At 38.0% G+C, this 19,638-nt stretch overlaps 1 protein-coding gene across 8 annotated transcripts in view; it reads right to left on the bottom strand.

Annotated features, from left to right (window-relative positions):
* TRIM37 (tripartite motif containing 37) overlaps positions 1-19,638 on the bottom strand; it is a 148,295-nt gene that overhangs the window by 17,282 nt on the left and 111,375 nt on the right. For 4 of the 8 annotated variants that reach the window (XM_043583912.1, XM_043583911.1, XM_043583918.1 and 1 more), the window contains 3 exons: positions 13,470-13,598; positions 12,925-13,114; positions 10,775-10,914 (listed from right to left, as the gene is read on the bottom strand). In XM_043583912.1, coding sequence (XP_043439847.1) covers positions 10,775-10,914; positions 12,925-13,114; positions 13,470-13,598 — 459 coding nt within the window. The remainder of the gene's footprint in view (positions 1-10,774; positions 10,915-12,924; positions 13,115-13,469; positions 13,599-19,638) is intronic. The other 4 variants (XM_043583913.1, XM_043583919.1, XM_043583917.1 and 1 more) reach the window with 3 other exon arrangements.

Raw genomic sequence — 19,638 nt, 5'->3', positions numbered from 1 at the left:
TCTCTCTACCCCCTCCCCTACTTGTGCTCTCCCTTTCTCTGTCTCAAAATAAATAAATAAATAAACTTAAAACAAGAAAAAAGAAAAAGAAGAATTCTATAGAAAGTGCTTCTCTTTCAACAAGATAGTGACCAAGAAAATCTGGAAATCTTCCTGCTATAAACCCTTATACATGCTAAAGAAAATATAAAAAAAATATATGTTAATGAACAGCCCATTTAAAAGAAAGAGGAGAGAGGTGCCTGAGTGGCTCAGTTGGTTAAGCCTCCAACTTCAGGTCAGGTCATTATCTCACGGCTTGTGGGTTCGGGCCCCACATCGGACTCTGCGCTGACAGCTCACAGCCTGGAGCCTGCTTCAGATTCTGTGTCTCCCTCTCTCTGCCCCTCCCCCACTTGCACTGTATCTCCCTCTCAAAAATAAATGAATGTTAAAAAAAAAAAAAAGAAGAAGAAGAGAAATACACAGGTACCAAAACAAACAGGTAAGGAAAACTAACAGGTCAGATGCCACAGAAACCCAAGATTTAGATGTGAACATCTTTAATATTCCCTTGGACCCACCACAGAAAGGGAGTTGAATGACTAAAACTTATTTCCCTGCATAAAGCTAAAGTTCTTATTGAAAGAATGGACTAGAAAAAGTCTGCCTACTGGTATAGGAATACAGTCTCCTGTCTGTTTCTGCTGGGCTCAGCTGATCTCAGAATTCAAACTAAGGCCTATGTGCCTAATTTAGGTTTGGGATTTAAAGTTGAGGTTTAAGTCTCAGGAAATTAATATAAAAATTGGTCAGGAGCTAGTGCTATTTGAAGAAAGCAAATGGAAAATCTTCTGGAGTAAAGGTTCTAGGTAAGATGGAGTAATAAGCACATTCCATTCCATCTTTCCCACTAAATGAAGCTATAAAACCTGGACAGAATCCATGAAGCAGCTCTTTAAGGGTACTGAAAAGTAAATAGGAACAGGTATATTGGTGTAGACCAGAATTTGAAGTACCACCAAACTGTCAGATTTAACATTAAAAAAATTTTTTTTAATGTTTATTTATGTTTGAGAGAGAGAGGGAGCGAGGGAGGGGCAGAGAGAGGGAGACACAGAATCTGAAGCAGGCTGTAGGCTCCGAACTGTCAGCACAGAGCTCGATACAGGGTCGAACTAACAAACCGTGAGATCATGACCTGAGCTAAGTCGGACGCTTAACTGACTGAGCTACCCAGGTGCCCCAAACTGTCAGATTTAAATAAGATCCAGAATCTCATAACATATTAAAAATATCCAGGATACGGGGTGCCTGGGTGACTCAGTCAGTTGAGTGTCTGACTCTTGATTTTGGCTCAGGTCATGATCCCAGAGTCATGGGATGGAGCCCTGTGTTGGGAGCCCAGTGTGGAGCCTGCTTAAGACTCTCTTTCCCTCTCCCTCTGCCCCTCTCTCCCACTTGCTCATGTTTCCTCTCTCTCTCTCTCTCTCTCTTTCAAATTAAAAAAGAAAAAAAAGAATCCAGGATACAATCCAAAATGAGTTCAGCATATGAAGACCTAGGAAAAGACAATCAACAAACATCAATGCTGAAATGAATGAGATGCTGGAAGTATCTAACTAACAAAGACTTTAGAGCACATATAGAAGTGCTTGTGAATACTCTTAAAATATAAAAAAAAAAAAAAAAAAAAAAAAGCTTCTCTGGAGGGAAGCTTCCACAATCCAGGTCATAAATTATCACAGGGGGGGATGAATTTTTTCAGGGGAGGGGTAGATGAGGCAGAAAAAGATTCTTAGAAAGGTGTGTTCTAATTAAAATTTACAAAACAAAAAAGGCGCGAAATACACAAATAGAAGGACAATACCATGATTTTTTCATAAATTAAAATAAGGACCTGTTTAATATGAGGAAGGAAACTTAAAAAATTACTAAAAAGACTTTCCAGAAATGAAAGATATAGTCATTAAAATTAAAATATTAATAGATTTAAGCAAAGTTGGAAAAGAGGTTAGCAAACTTAAAGACAGAACTAAGGAAATTAAACAGAATATTAAAGAAATAGAAAAATGAATATCATTAAAAAGCAGTTAAAATATAAGGGGATAAATGGTAATAGTTCCACTGGTGTCAAACAGACTGCCACAGATAGCAAGAATAACAAAGGACAGACAATGCATTAAGAGAAAATGGCAGAAATTTTTCCAAAATTAATGAAACATTCTAAATTGAATGAAAATAAAAATTCAACATATCAAAATTTGGGAGATGTGGCTATAGCAGTGCTTACAGGGAAATTTATACCATTAAATGCTTACATTAGAGAAGTAAAAGGTCTCAATGATCTAAGCATCTATTTTAAGAAACCAGAAAAAAGAGTAAATAAACTTAAAGCAAATAAAAGAAAGGAAATACAGAACAAAAATAAAATTTGCAGGAAACAACAGAAAAAGAAATCAGTGACACAAGAAGTTAGTTCTTTAAAAACATCAATAAAATTGAAAAGCTTCTAAGGAGACTAAGGAAAAAGAGAACAAAATTACTAATATCAGGAATAAAACAGGGGACATCACAACAGATTCTACAGACATTAAAATAATAACTTTATGCTCATGAAATTAAGAACATAAATGAGATGAAGAAATTCTTTGATAGACACAAACTACCAAAGGTCACTCAGGTAAAAACAGATCACCTGAATAAGTATTTTACCTACTAAAGAAATACAACTTGTAGTTAAAAGAACTTCCAACAAAGAAAACTATAGCCCCAAATGGCTTTACCAGTGAATTCTTCCTCTTCTGTTTCCAAGAAGAGTTTTGTGTAGTACTATTTCTCCCTTAAATATTTAGAAGACATAGGCTGGGTGTATGGACATTTTTGAAATCTCCTTGTTCAGCAAAGAGAACTAAAACTTTCCTGCTATAAAAAGCAAAGTACGATACTTCTTCCTTAGAGACCAAACCAGCTACTTCCATGAAGCACCACCTCCACCTTGTGGCCCTTCACGGAACTGTTGCTGAAAATACTAAAACCCACTATACAAGTGGGTTGAAATTCCAGGCAAAGGCATAAATTTGATCTAGAACTAGTGTTTCTGAATTCCTGACAGATTCACAAACAAGGAAATCATTCTCTGGATTCTCAGGAATTCCCCAAATCTTTCAAACTCTTTATTCATTATATATCTTTAAAAGTTGGGAATTATTTTGGTCCCCAAACTTCCTATTTCTTAGAATACCACTCACTGGATTCCTATGAAGTGTAGTATAAACTTATTATTTATTTATATAGTACCAAACAGGGCCACGAACACATACTTAAGAAAGTTCCCTAGCTTTGTGAATGTAATGAGAAAGCAAAATTGGTCTCCTGACCTCTAGTTTAATAGTTGGCCATACCCAACACTGGGTCAACAGGTCCTGCATAAATTATTGTAATCAGTGAGAGGGAAGGGGGGCACCTGGGTGGCTCAGTCGGTTAAGCATCCGACTTCGGCTTGGGTCATGATCTCATGGTTGGTGGGTTCAGCCCCACGTCAGGCTCTGTGCTGACAGCTCAGAGCCTGGAGCCTGCTTCAGATTCTGTGTCTCCCTCTCTCTCTGCCCCTTCCCCACTCAAGTTCTGTCTCTCTCTCTCTCTCTCTCTCTCTCTCTCTCTCAAAACTAAATAAACATTAAAAAAAAAATTTTTTTTTTTAAATAAGTGAGAGGGAGGGGCACCTGGGTGGCTCAGCCAATTAAGCGCCTGACTCTTGGTATCTCATGGTTTGTGGGTTTGAGCCCTGTATTGGGCTCCTTGCTGACAGTGTGGAGCCCGCTTGGGATTCTCTCCCCCACCACCCCTCTCAAAAATAAGTAAGTAAACTTAAGAAAAAAATTTTTTAAATAAGTGAGAGGGAGTGAACATAAGGTCAAACACTTTCATTGTTTTTAAAAATGAAATTAGCTGCTGTCAGTCAACAGACCACAAGCTATATGCTGTGCCTTGCCCCGTATATTGCAATGTCTACCCACTGCCTACCTAAGCAAATTAGTGATATTTTACCAACTCTAAGAAGTCGGAATACTTGACCTTTCTTAATCTTACCAGGTGTTTATAGGGTTTCAGACAACTGGCTTTCATTGATAGTAATTATAAGATACCATTAAATGTAAGATGCCACAGAGATGTTAAATGCAGAAAACAAAATCTGCATCTTACAGTGAAATTTGAAGTAGGATATTTTTATATCACCTACCACATTTTTTGAGCATCCACTATATGCTTAGTACTGTTAGTACTGTACTTTTAGTTCTAACTCCCTTATTGATGGGTGCTCAAATTTCAGATGCTTAGGAAATATATTAACCACTTGGTGCAACAGACACTAATGTTTTACCTGCCTCACTCTTTTCTTTTTTCTTAATGTTTATTTATTTTTTGAAAGAGAGTAAGCAAGAGAGGGGCACAGAGGATCCCAAGCAGGCTCCAACGCTGTCAGTGCAGAGCCCAAAACAGACTTGAACCTATGAACCATGAGATCATGACCTGAGCCAATATCAAGAACCGGATGCTTAACCGACTAAGCCACTGGGCACCACTGCCTCACTCCTTTCTAATACAGAACCTCACTGCTGTTTGGTATCTTCCCTCTTCCATATGGCCACATGGAATGGGTCAAGGAGGAGAACCAAATGTTTATAGACTTTGCCAAGTTTCCTTTTTCTGCCAGTGATTAATGAGATATAAGAGGATGTTAAGGTGCTCTGATGGGGAAGATGGGGAAAAAATGAGTTCTTGAGAACACTGAACATCTAAGTTTTCCAACCCTGAAACTGCCCTACCACAGTTATGTGAGACTTCATGTTAATATGAGAGTATACCTTCCTTTTTGTTTAAGCGAATTGAGTTTTTGTTAACTTACATAAAAATCTCTTAACCGATATCCCAAAAGGGATCAGTTATGCTGGAGTAGCAAACTGTATTTCTCTTAGACAGGTTGCCAGTAAGATTTGTAACAGGCATGTCATGGCTTTTCCCTGGGATGGATATATTGACAGCCTTGACTTAACTGAAAGAGATTAGTGCTACTTCAATAGGAGCTCAATCAGAGCATATTCTCTCCAGTCTTAAACTGCACAAGGAAGACACTGGTCTACCTACAAGAATTCTGCAGGGAGGGTATCAACTGGCAGCAGCACTGACAGGGATATGGGTAGTGTCAACCTTTTCAGTATCAGGCCATTAAAGACAAGATTAATGTAAGGTTGTCCCATATGGTCCCACTTAGAAAAAGCTCTAATGCCTGTCATGTCTAAGAAGACCATCTCATTGATGGGCAAATATATTTAACAGACCTCCTTAGTAGTCCCAAATTCCCAGCCAGTAACACAAACAATGCTTTATTTTAAAGTTTCTTTTTTTTTTAATTTTTTTAAAAATGTTTATTTATTTTTGAGACACAGAGAGATAGAGCATGAATGGGGGAGGGTCAGAGACAGAGGGAGACACAGAATCTGAAGCAGGCTCCAGGCTCTGAGCCATCAGCACAAAGCCTGACGCGGGGCTTGAACTCATGGACCGTGATATCATGACCTGAGCCAAAATCAGATGCTTAACCGACTGAGCCACCCAGGCACCCCTTAAAGTTTCTTTAGGAATATTTGAGAGAGAGAGAGACAGACAGACAGACAGACAGACTGAATGACTTACCCACAGTAATCTGACACAGAAAATTTTCTTAGGTATTCTGCTCAAATAAGAGCCTTGTGTCTCCTAAGCATGGATACAAGACAAACCCATTTGCTGACTTCCTACCAAGGCTTATAAGTATAAAGAATAAAGGTTTCTTGAGAATTGCTTCTGCTGATAGAATATTACCACAGCAGCAAGGCCCCACTCTCCTCCTCTCACAAAGTAGATTCCAAAAGGCTCAGAGCTCCTTTTGTCCACTGTATTCCCTTTTTCCAGCCTCATCCATTAGTTTTCTTCTCACTGCCTATCCTGGAACTCCAGCGGTAAACAAGCTGTTTAGGTCCCAACAAACTGCAACGATGTACTTCTGTGGCACTGTTGACTGGCATGTTTACAGCAGCTTTTCTTACTCAGTGCTGAGCTCTTTATATCATATCGCTCCTTATATATTACTGGGTCACATGACTACTTTACTCTAAATATCAGAATGTGAAAGACTTGAAAGTGCATGGTAGACCCTAAAGGTGGACAATTAAATGCCTTTCTCTAGTTTATGATAAGCTATCAATAATTATCTTTAAATAAGAAATGAAACTGTTGTCAAAAAGTTTCAGGGTTTTTGGTGCCAAGTAGCTATTTACATAGAAAAATTGCTAAGGTAATGTTAACTTACGAGTTTAAGGCTGAAATTAAGTAAAAGTCATCTTCGCACCTACATTAATTTAACATTGCTTCTTACCAGTTTTCCTGCCCCTAATTCCACATCCATTTCCCCACCCCAAATCCATTCCCCACAATGTGCCTAGAACAGAAATTTTAAAACATAATTTTATTAACTTACTTCTTGCTTAGACCCCAAAATGCAAATTCCGAATTGTAACTAGGACATACAATGTAATGCTTCAAGTTCTGTCATCTGTCTCCATCCTGGCCCTGTCTTTCACTAGTCTTCACCTGACTAACTTGTACTCATCCCTTAGGATCATCTTTCTGAAGGTGAACTAGGTTACTAAAAAGCACTGGCTCTGGGTTCAAATTCTGGCCCTTCCATTTATTAACTCTGTGACTTTGGGTAAGGTAAGTTACATCTCTATTTCATGGATGCGAGACACACAAAAAAACTTCCATGCTGTTCTGCCATCTTGGCTCCCTTTAGTTACATCTCCAGACTAGAGCTTACTCACCTATAAAATCAAGATAATAAAGTAACTATCATGTAGGCATGTATTGAAAAAACAAGGTAAATCTGGTAGCCTTTAGCAGTCTCTAATGATAATGAGGACTTAGTAAATATTATGTTGTTCTTATTATTACACACCTGTTCTTTGAGCTCCCTATATACTTTTATCACAGCACCCGTCATTCTTTCTTGGCTATTAACTGGTCTGACACCTGACCAGTTTTCAATTGCCCTCCCTGCCCTCCTCCTACCACCACTAACACAATACCCACCAGCATACTTGAGAACTATACCTTGTACCCATAGGAAACTATGATCTACTCTGGCAAATGATTCTTAGAAAGTGGTCATCCCTAGTTGAGTCATTCAACTCAACCACTGGTTCTCAACTGGGGATGATTTTGCCTCCCAGGGGACATTTTTGGTTATTGTAAGTCAGAGGAGGTACTACTGGCACCTAATGGTTAAAAACCAAGGATGCTGCAATGCACAGGGCAACCCTCTACAACACAGAATCATCTGGCCCGAAATGTCGATGGTGACAAGTTAAAGAAATCCTGAACTAGGGGCGCCTGGGTGGCGCAGTTGGTTAAGCGTCCGACTTCAGCCAGGTCACGATCTCTCGGTCCGTGAGTTCGAGCCCCGCGTCGGGCTCTGGGCTGATGGCTCAGAGCCTGGAGCCTGTTTCCGATTCTGTGTCTCCCTCTCTGTCTGCCCCTCCCCCGTTCATGCTCTGTCTCTCTCTGTCCCAAAAATAAATAAACGTTGAAAAAAAAAAAAAAAATTAAAAAAAAAAAAAAGAAATCCTGAACTAAACAGCAGGTTCAGGAAGAATAACTTTTTCACCAGCATCAAATGTATGATAGGCAAATTAGAAATTTCATATGCTGAATGAATAAAAGGGGCCTATAATTCCAGTACATGCTATAAAAATTTAAGTCACTGCAATTTTTTTTTTTTTAACGTTTATTTATTTTTGGGACAGAGAGAGAGCATGAATGGGGGAGGGGCAGAGAGAGAGAGGGAGACACAGAATCAGAAACAGGCTCCAGGCTCTGAGCCATCAGCCCAGAGCCCGACGCGGGGCTCGAACTCACGGACCGCGAGATCGTGACCTGGCTGAAGTCGGACGCTTAACAGACTGCGCCACCCAGGCGCCCCTAAGTCACTGCAATTTATAAACTATCCATCCATCCATCCATGCACAGTACCTAGCTAATACCTACAGGTCCTTTCTATAAAGATTTTTAATCAAAATATTTATTTAATGTTTTTTTATACTTGATCCAAGCCAAAAGGTCAAGAAATGATTATTATTTCTTAACATTTTAACAATCAATACTTCACTTTAAAAATCCTTTTCAGGTGCCTGGCTGGGGCGCCTGGGTGGTTTAGCCGGCTAAGCATTCGACGTCAGCTCAAGTCATGATCTCACCATTTGTGGGTTCGAGCCCCGCGTCAGGCTCTGTGCTGATAGCTCAGAGCTTGGAGCCTGCTTCAGATTCTGTGTCTCCCTCTCTCTCTGCCCCTCTCATGCTCATGCTCTGTCTCTCAAGAATAAATAAACGTTGGGGCGCCTGGGTGGCGAAGTCGGTTAAGTGTCCGACTTCAGCCAGGTCACGATCTCGCGGTCCTTGAGTTCGAGCCCCGCATCGGGCTCTGGGCTGATGGCTCAGAGCCTGGAGCCTGTTTCTGATTCTGTGTTTCCCTCTCTCTCTGCCTCTCCCCCGTTCATGCTCTGTCTCTCTCTGTCCCAAAAATAAATTAAAAAACGTTGAAAAAAAAATTAAAAAAAAAAGAATAAATAAACGTTAAAAAATTTCTTTTGGCTGCCTGGGTGTTTCAGTCGGTTAAGCATCCAACTCGGCTTCAACTCAAGTCATGATCTCGCAGTTTCATGAGTTTGAACCCCACATCGGGCTCTGCGCAGGCAATGCAAAGCTTGCTTGGGATCTGCTCTCTTGCCCTCTCTCTCTGTCCCTCTCCTACTCATGCTGCCTTTGTAGCTCTCAAAATAAACTTAATATAAAAAGAAAAAAATAATAAAAATCCTTTTCATTTAGTCTCTTCTATTGAAATAATGCTGCTGCCAAAACGCAAATAATGCTGTGCTCCACCAACTAAAAGGGAAAAACCTGAAATGCCACCACTCCTACACCCTCTCACAGGGCAGCCAGAGGTATATGGTGGCACCTGCATGCTACAGCAATTCATCAATCATTGAAATTCAAATAAGTGCAGAGGTGGAAGGCGGCAGAGTTTAAGTAAGAAATGGGGGGAAAAAAATCAATGTCAAAGTTGACATCCTTTTCGCTGACATATAAAGGACACAGCAATGGTAAAAACACACAGAACACCTTCTGTTACTCAAAATTGCAAAATGTCTTCTATGCTTTTAAATAAAGAATAATGAACCTGGAAGAACATGTAGAAGAATACTAGTAATGTAACTGAGAATGAATTGGCAGAGTTGAAATCAGTTACCATAATGGATTTTTTTTTTTAATTTTTTTTTTCAACGTTTATTTATTTTTGGGACAGAGAGAGACAGAGCATGAACGGGGGAGGGGCAGAGAGAGAGGGAGACACAGAATCGGAAACAGGCTCCAGGCTCTGAGCCATCAGCCCAGAGCCTGACGCAGGGCTCGAACTCACGGACCACGAGATCGTGACCTGGCTGAAGTTGGACGCTTAACCGACTGCGCCACCCAGGCGCCCCATGGATTTTTTTTTAAGATTTTTAATTTTTATTTACTTATTTTGAGAGAGGAGGGAGGGAGGGAGAGGGAGAGGGAGAGAGAGAGAGAGAGAGAGAGAGAGAGAGAGAGAGAGAGGGAGAGAGAGATTGATTTGATTGATTGAGGCCAATGTGGGGCTCGATCCCACAACCCTGGGATCATGACCTAAGCCAAAACCAAGAGTCAAAGGCTCAATCAACTGAGCCACTCAAAAGCCCCAAAGGAGTTTTTAAATGGTTAAAGTTTGGAATACAAACATTTAATCAAGACTGCCTTTTATTATTTGTTAAGTTTATTTTATTTTACTTTTTATGAGAGAGTGAGCAAGTGGGGGAGAGGGAGAAAGGATCTCAAGCAGGCTCCACACTCAGCACAGAGCCCAACACAGGGCTTGATCCGATGAACTGTGAAGGTCATGACTTGAGCCGAGATCAAGAGTCGTGCACTTAACCAACTGAGCCACCCAGGTACCCCTTCTTTTTTTAAGACTGTCTTTAAAAGACAAAGTATTGGGGCGCCTGGGTGGCTCAGTCAGTTGAGTATCCAACTCTTGATTTCAGCTCTAGTCATGATCCCAGGGTCATGGGATTGAGTGTCACACCAGGCTCTGTGCTAAGCGTGGAGCCTGCCTGAGATTCTCTCTTCCTCTACCTTTGCCCCCCTCTCTCGCTTAGATGCTTTCTCTCTCTCTCTCTCAAAAAACAAAAGGAAGGAAGGAAGGAAGGAAGGAAGGAAGGAAGGAAGGAAGGACAAACCCGACAAAGTACTTAACAATTAACATTATAATTATATTATATATAATAATCTATAATTTTGTGCATGCCTTCCCCTAAGCCTGTGAACATATCTAATCTCTTCTTTGCATATCTAGAAAACTCAATTCCTATCATAGAGATGGCTTAACACATTAATTGAATGAGATGTGAATGAGTAGATGAACTGTCTATAGATTCCCCTCACCCTCCTGCAAATGTCCCATCTAAGTAAGATGTGTCCTTTTATGTACCCAATTATCCATTTTGCCTTCCTGTGTGCTCGATGTCCTAGTAAATTAAATTCAGTGGCACAATAAATGCTGTATTCAGATCAACCATGTTGGATAGCAATGTCTCAATAACTTAACTACCCCCCAACACCAACACCAAAAAAAGATCATTATTCTCACCTTCCACCTAATTATGACTTTATCATTCCATACCTTCCTCAGGTGCAGCTGAAGCTCCTTCAGGTAGGACAGGCTGTAATTCCCCAGTTTCAGAATTATTTTCCAAATCAGTCATCTGCATTCCTTCCAGACGACCACCTTTAGCAGTAGCCCTCAAAGAGGGAGAAAACAACCTGATATTTTTGTGTAACTAGTCAGCGATACAATAATCTACATTTTCTTGTCCTGAAACTGAGCATGAAACTAAGTAGGGTATATGGCACTAGTGCTTTATTTTTTAAAAAATCCAATAGAAGATTCACAATAAAAGATTAGAAAATGATGGACTGTATCAATGTCATATCCTGGTTGTGATACTGTATCAGTTTTGCAAAATGTTATCATTAGAGGGAAGTACGTAAGGTGTATATAGGATCTCTCTGTTTTATTTCTTAGAACTGCATGTGAACATATAATTATCTCAATAATAATTCTGATTAAAAGATAAAAACAGAAGTCCTAAATAATAAGTTCTTACTAATATAGAAAGACTTTTGAGATATATTACTGAGAAAATAAGGTGTGCTTTATGTACTAAAAAAGCTATATAGTCACAGTTGCTTAAATATGCATAAGAACTGAAAAAACACAGCATATATAAAAAATTAAAAACAGGGAAGTGTGTGGGCAGGGGGTTGGAAAGCTAAGCATATGGGAAACAAAGATGGGGAAATTTTCACTTAATATTCTTTTCTTACTTCCATTTTTAACCACTTATTATTAGTATTTAAAGTTTTTGCTTACAAACTACTATAAATTAGGGAAGGGAAAAAAAGACACAAACTAGAAAACATCACATAAGCCAGGCTAGTGATACAATTAACTGTAAAGTGAGGGTTAAAGCTAAGGGCTGCAGATATTTATAAAGGATTTTACAGTCTAGAAAAAAGCCTACGTTCATAAATATTTAATTGTTATGACTCAAGGCAGATATAAATATCTCCATAACAAACAAAATATAAAAGCCGGTTGTAGCTGCAACGTGAATATGGAATACGTATAAAATCAGGCTAGGTAATGGGGAGGACAAGATAACATCTAATAATTATAACACCTTTCCACTGCTTAAACTGGAGCTAAATCAGAAAACTAAATCACACCAACTGTTCTTTACATTTGGTAATTATCCAGACCTTAAAACTATATAAAATTAAGTAAACTTAAGGGATGTTATTCTCTAATTCAAAATCATTTTCAAAGTCTCCAAGGTAGAACTATTCCATTGTTTAAATTTAGAAATATATTTAATATCCATAAAATAGATCAGCACATGGGTATTAAGGGCTCATCTAGCATGTTCACAGACAATATATCCCATAATCACTTAATCTTTTTAATTGGTAAAAGTTTAATTGACGTGGCTGGGATGTGAGTTTTTGTTTCCCGGGTGAGAGATAAAGGTGATGACTACCAGATAGTATATCCTTTTGAGAAATTCCAACTATGAGTTTTGCAGACATTTTCATAAGAGAAGAGGAAAAAAGTGAAAGTACAAAAGCAGTGTTAAAAATAAAAACGCTAGAATTGCTTTGTTCTGTACAAAACATGCATAGAAGATCTATGACATAATGTAGCCTAGCACAAGTGTCTTAAAAAATGTGGAGCAGGGGCGCCTGGATGGCTCAGTCGGTTAAGCGACCGACTTTGGCCCAGGTTATGATCTCACAGTTTGTGAGTTCGAGCCCCGCTTCGGATTCTGTGTCTCCCCCTCTCTCTGCCCCTCCCCTGCTCATGCTCTGTGTCTGTCAATAATAAATAAAGGTTAAAAAAAATTTTTTTTTTAATTAAAAAAAATGTGGAGCAGATAGAAAAAATAAAAAAAATAAAGTAAAATAAATTTTTAAAGAGCTGACACACACAACAAAAACTCACAAGGCAGAATTCACACAAGGTTACACAATATTATTCTCTTAACTTCAGTGATTTCTAACATAACAGAACTTCTAATAACATCTCATTTCATTCCACTAAGAAAAGAAAGTAGGGTCTCTGGTACTTTAGATTTTAATACAACAAATAAACTTTATATCTGCCAAAAAATTAACGAAGTAGAAATTTATTTTATTCATTATGATATAGACTTAAGAAGTGCTATTGAATAAAGCTATTGGCAACTATTCCACTACATAAACAAAAGAACTTACCCCAAGGTGACCATTTTCCTCCTTTTCTCAACAGCAGGTAAACCATTGAAAACTGCAACCACAACAGCATCTGAATCCAAAGCCTGACACTGCCGGTCTTCGGATTTGGGCAGAATATCACCGATACTGCCATGTGTTAAGGCTCGGGGAGAACTATGCCTGCTCCCAGACTGAGAGCTTCCTGGGGAACCTACAGAAAAGAAATGGGATACTCTGAAAGAAGGCAAACAAAAGTTCTCTAGTTTCCACTTTAGAATGTCTCACTACATACACATTTTTAAACTGCCGGAAGACTCAAAGCCAATTTAAAGACATATCCCAGGTTTTTTTTGATGCCAGGTATTTAAAATTAAGGAGTCCAGAATATGAGTCTAATGATTGCATTTTATTACTGACGGGTCTGTTTTTGGGAGATCAAGAACTTTCAAATCAAGTTTCAGCACTGCTGGTGCCTTTAAACATCTAAATCTACCTATACCATAACATCAATTTCAAATAACAAACATCTACACACTGAAATTACATTCTGAACTCTCCAAATTTACCTTCAGACAGAGTTTGACAGTCTCCCTTTGAACGGCTATTTTCCCCAGAGTCTATTGCTCTTCGAAGTGACAGACTACCTGCTATACTGGACCGAGCTGGCTTGGGTGAATTACTCTTCTTATTTGTGGCTGCAAAGACATTTAAAAATATCTTTGAATAAGGTAAAATAGCATAAGACTCACTATGCAGGGACTTAGGGGAAGACTAATCTTATGGAAGGTATTCTATCTACTGTGTCCAAAAAACCCAGGACACTGTGGTCCCAAATGGTTTATTTGGGGTTATACACAAAAAGCATTCCTATTTTGCTACTCATGAAGCAAGACCAGAAAAATATCAGTAAACTCCAAAAGAAAAATCCTACCAGATATGAACTCCAATCTCAATGCCAAAGTATTAACAACAAAAAGATAACTCTCCAAACACTTGAAAATTGTAAATTATTGGATTAAAAAGAAAATCAATGAATTAAAAATGAACCACAAATATTTCAAGATGTTTGTGGCTAAGACAATAATTGGGGAAAATGTATATAGCCTTATAATGAATTAGGAAAAAAATGAAACTAAGTGACCTAATATGCACTCAAAAAACTAGAAGAAGAATAAAAATAAAGAGTAAGCAGAAGACATGCATTTAAAGGTAATAAACGAGATCAGCAAGGTAGTAGAATGGAAGACCAAAAACTGATTGTCTTTTTATAGATCAGCAAAGAACAACCCAAGAATGAAATTAAGTAAACAATTTTATTTACAATACCATCAAACAGAATAAAACACTTAGGAAAAAAATTTAATAAACATTAAGACTCGTACACTGGAAACTATCAAACACTGTTAAGAGACAAAAAAGATGGAAAAATTTGCATCTTACTTAATCAGGGGCACCTGGGTGGTTCAGTTGGTTAAGCATCTGACTCTTGATTTGGGTTCAGGTCATATCTCGCGGTTTGTGGGACTGAGCCCTATGTCAGGCTCTGTGCTGATGGTGCAGAGCCTGCTTCAGATTCTCTCTCTCCCTCTCTCTTTGCCCCTCCCCTGCTTGCACTCTCTCTCTCTCAAAATAAATAAAGGAAGAAAATTAAAAAAAAAAATAAAGATGGTGGGAATACAAGCTGGTGCAGCCACTCTGGAAAACAGTATGAAGGTTCCTCAAAAAACTAAAAATAGAACTACCCTACGACCCAGCAATCGCACTACTAGGCATTTATCCACAGGATACAGATGTGCTGTTTCGAAGGGACACATGCACCCCCATGTTTATAGCAACACTATCAACAATAGCCAAAGTATGGTAAGAGCCCAAATGTCCATCGATGGATGAATAAAGAAAATGTGGTGTATATATATATAATGGAGTATTACTCAGCAATCAAAAAGAATGAAATCTTGCTATTTGCAACTACGTGGATGGAACTGGAGGGTATTATGCTAAGTGAAATTAGTCAGAGAAAGACAAAAATCATATGACGTCATTCATATGAGGACTTTAAGAGACAAAACAGATTAACATAAGGGAAGGGAAACAAAACTAATATAAAAACAGGGAGGGGGACAGAACCGAAGAGACTCATAAATATGGAGAACAAACTGAGGGTTACTGGAGGGATTGTGGGAGGGGGATGGGCTAAATGGATAAGGGGCACTAAGGAATCTACTCCTGAAATCATTGTTGCACTATATGCTAACTAATTTGGAGGTAAAATTTAAAAAAGAAAAAAAAAATTTTTTTAAAAAAAGAAAAAAAGAAAGATGGGAAAAATATTGTGTTCATTGATGGGAAGACTTAATATTGTTAACACAGCAACACTTCCAAAATTGATCTACAAATTTAACACAATCCCTATAAAAATTCCAATGGTCTTTTTTCTTCTCCTTCTCCTTTGGGGTTATACAATTTAAATTCAATTTAGTTGTTTTTTTCAATTTAAATTCAAGTTAGTTAACACAGAGTGCAGTCTTGGCTTCAGGAGTAGAACCCAGTGATTCACCTCTTACATATAACATCCAGTGCTCATCCCAAAAAGCACCCTCTTTAATACCTATCACCAGTCTTTCTTTCTCATTGCACAAATTGGTGTGCTGATTCTAAATTCATATGAAAAAATCCAGAATACCCAAAAACATCTTGAATGGAGTATTCACACTTCTGATTTCAAAACTTGCTGTAAAATTACATTAACCCAAACTATATGGTATACTGGTGTAAAGACAGAAATATAGATCATTGGAACAGAATTGAGAGTCCAGAAATAAACCCTTATATTTATAGTCAATTAATTTTTGACAATACACTGGACAAAGGCAAAGAAAGAAAGAAAGAAAGAAAGAAAGAAAGAAAAGAGAAAAGAAAAGAAAAGAAAAGAAAAGAAAAGAAAAGAAAAGAAAAGAAAAGAAAAGAAAAGAAAAAAGAAAGAAAGAAAAACATGGACAATAACAACAGTTGGCAAGGATGGAGAAATTGGAACCTTCAACTGGGTTCCAATTAGAAACTGAATGGAAATTTAAAATGGTGCAGCTGCTTTGGAAACAGTTATGGTAATGCCTCAAAAAGTTCCCATATAACCCAATTCTACTCCTAAGCATATATGCAAGATAAATAAAAATACATATGCCCACACAAAAACATGTTCATGAAGGTTAATAGGACTATTATTCATAAGAGCCAAAAAGTGGAAAAACATTACATGATGCCTATCAACTGATAAGTAGGTAAACAAAACAGTACACATACAATGAAGTTGTGATTCAGCAATAAAAAGGAATGAAATAATACATGCTACAACACTGATGACCCTTGAAAATGTTATGCTAAGTGAAAGAAGCCAGACACAAAAGGCCTCATATTATATGATTCTATTTACGTGAAACTCCAGAAGAAGTAAAACCATGCAGAGAAAATATACTAGAGGTTACCAGGGTTCAGTGAGAGGGAAAAATAGAGTGACTGTTTATGGGAATGGAGTTTTTGGGGAGAAAGGTGATGAAATGTTCTAGACAGTGTTCTAGATAATGGTGATCATCACACAACCTTGTGTCTATATTAAAAACTGTTGAATTGTACACTTGAAGAAGATGTGAGAAAATATTAAGACAAATTTTTCCTCTACAATGTATATATAAATTATAATATGATCCTTAACCAATAATGCATTATATTAATGCATTAATAGAAACAAAGGTAGAATTCAATGTAATAAAAAGGCAGAAGATAACAGATGAAATCAATCTAAGAACTAGGCCTTTTTTTTTTTTTTTAATAAGAGACTGTGCCAGTGCGGGAGGGGCAGAGAGAGGGAATTTTTTTTTTTTAATTTACATCCAAATTAGTCAGCATATAATGCAATAATGATTTCAAGAGTAGGACCCAGTGATTCATCCTCTACATAAAACACCCAGTGCTCATCCCAGCAGGTGTCTTCCTTAATGTCCCTTGCCCATTTAGCCCATCCCTCCCCACCCAAAACCCCTCCAGCAACCCTGTTTGTTCTCTGTATTTAAGAGTCTCTTGTGTTTTGTCCCCCTCCCTGTTTTTATATTATTTTCGCTTCCCTTCCCTTATGTTCATCTGTTTTGTATCTTAAATTCCACACGTGAGAAGTCATATATTTGTCTTTCTTTCATTTTGCTTAACATAATACACTCTATTTCCATCCACGTTGTTGCAAATGGCAGGATTTCATTCTTCTTGACTGCCAAATAATACTCCATCGTGTGTGTGTGTGTGTATGTATATATATGTATATGTGTATGTGTGTGTGTGTGTATATACACACACCATATCTTCTTTATCCATTCATCCACTGGTGGACATTTGGGCTCTTTCCATACTTTGGCTATTGTCGCTAGTGCTGCTATAAACATTGGGGTGCATGTGCCCCTTCAAAACAGCACACCTGTATCCCCTGGATAAATACCTAGTAGTGCAATTGCTGGGTTGTAGGGCAGTTCTAGTTTTAATTTTTTTGAGGAACCTCCATACTGTTTTCCAGAGTGGCTGCACCAGTTTGCATTCCCACCAGCAGTTCAAAAGGGTGCCTCTTTCTCCACATCCTCACCAACATCTGTTATTGCCCAAGTTGTTAATTTTGGCCATTCTGACAGGTGTGAAGTGGTATCTAATTGTGGTTTTGATTTGTATTTCCCTGATGGTGAGTGGTGAGTGGTGCTGTGAGCATCTTTTCATGTGTCTGTTAGCCATCTTGGTGTTTTCTTTGGAAAAGTTTCTATTCATGTCTTTTGCCCATGTCTTCATTGGATTTTTTTTTGGGTGTTGAGTTTGGTAAGTTCTTTATAGATTTTTGGATACTAATCCTTTATCTGATGTCATATGCAAACATCTTCTCCTATTCTGTCAGCTGCCTTTTAGTTTTGCTGACTGTTTCCTTTGCTGTGCAGAAGCTTTTTATCTTGATGAGGTGGTCCCAGTAGTTCATTTTTGTATTTGTTTCCCTTGCCTCCAGAGACATGTTGAGTAAGAAGTTGCTCTGGCTGAGGTCAGAGAGGTTATTGCCTGTCTTCTCCTCCAGGATTTTGATGGCTTTCTGTCTAGCGTTTAAGTCTTTCATCCATTTTGAGTTTATTTTTGTGTGTGGTGTAAGAAAGTGGTCCAGGGTCATTTTTCTGCATGTCGTTGCCCAGTTTTCCCAACACCATTTGCTGAAGAGATTGTCTTTATTCCATTGGATATTCTTTCCTGCTTTGTCAAAGATTAGCTGGCCATACATTTAGGAGTCCATTTCTGGATTCCTTAGTCTGTTCCACTGATTTATGTGTCTGTTTTTGTGCCAGTACCATACGGTCTTGATGATTACAGCTTTTTAATACATCTTGAAGTCTGGAATTATGATGCCTCCAGCTTTGGTTTTCTTTTTCAGGATTGCTTTGGCTATTTGGAGTCTTTTCTGGTTCCATACAAATTTTACGATTGTTTGTTCTAGCTCTGTGAAGCATGTTGTTATTTTGATAAGGATTGCATTAAACATGTAGATTGCTTTGTGTAGTATTGACATCTTAACAATATTTATATTCTAATCCATGAGCAGGGAATATTTTTCAATTTTTTATGTGTCATCTTCAATTTCTTTCTTAGGTTTTTATGTTTTAGTGTACAGATTTTTCACCTCTTTGGTTAGGTTTATTCCTAGGTATTTTATGGGTTTTGGTGCAATTGTAAATGGGATCAATTCTTTGATTTCTCTTTCTGCTGCTTCTCCATATTGGTGATTATAAATTCAACTGATTTCTGTGCACTGATTTTATATCCTGCGACTTTGCTAAATTCATGGATCAGTTCTAGCAGTTTTTTGGTGGAATCTTTTGAATTTTCCATATAATATCTGTGAAGAGTGAAAGTTTGACTTCCTCCTTGCTGATTTATATGCCTTTTATTTCTTTGTGTGGTCAGACTGCTGGAGCTAGGACTTCCAATACTGTGCTGAATAGTAGTGGTGAGAGTGGACATCCTTGTCGTGTTCCTGGCCATAGGGGGAAAGTCTCAGTTTTTCCCCATTGAGGATGATATTAGCAGTGGGTGTTTCATATATGGCTTTTATGATCTTGAAGTATGACCCTTTTATCTGTACTTTCTTGGAGGTTTTTATCAAGAAAGGATACTGTATTTTGTCAAATGCCTTCTCTGCATCTATTGAGAGGATCATGTGGTTCTTATTCTTTCTTTTATTTATGTAATGTATCACATTGATTGTTTTGCGGATACTGAACCAGCCCTACACCCCAGGTATAAATCCCACTTGACTGTGGTGAATAATTCTTTTAATGTACAGTTGGATCCAGTTGGCTACTATCTTGTTGAGGATTTTGCATCCATGTTCATCAGAGAAATTGGGTCTGTAGTTCTTCTGTAGTTCTTTTTAGTGGGGTCTGGTTTTGGAATCAACATAATGTTGGCCTTATAGAATGAGTTTGCAAGTTTTCCTCCCATTTCTATTTTTTGGAACAGCTTCAACAGGATAGGTATAACTCTTCTTTAAATATTTGGTAGAATTCCCCTGGAAAGCCATCCGGCCCTGGACTCTTATTTTCTGGAAGAGTTTTGATTACTAATTCAATTTCTTTACTGGTTATGGGTCTGTTCAAATTTTCTATTTCTTTCTGTTTCAGTTTTGGTACTTCATATGTTTCTAGGAATTTGTCCATTTCATCCAGA

Source organism: Prionailurus bengalensis, chromosome E1 (assembly GCF_016509475.1).
Source record: "Prionailurus bengalensis isolate Pbe53 chromosome E1, Fcat_Pben_1.1_paternal_pri, whole genome shotgun sequence".
Taxonomy (NCBI): Eukaryota; Metazoa; Chordata; class Mammalia; order Carnivora; family Felidae; genus Prionailurus; species Prionailurus bengalensis.
The sequence above is the reverse complement of the archived record's forward strand: the minus strand, read 5'-3'. Positions and strand labels throughout refer to the sequence as shown.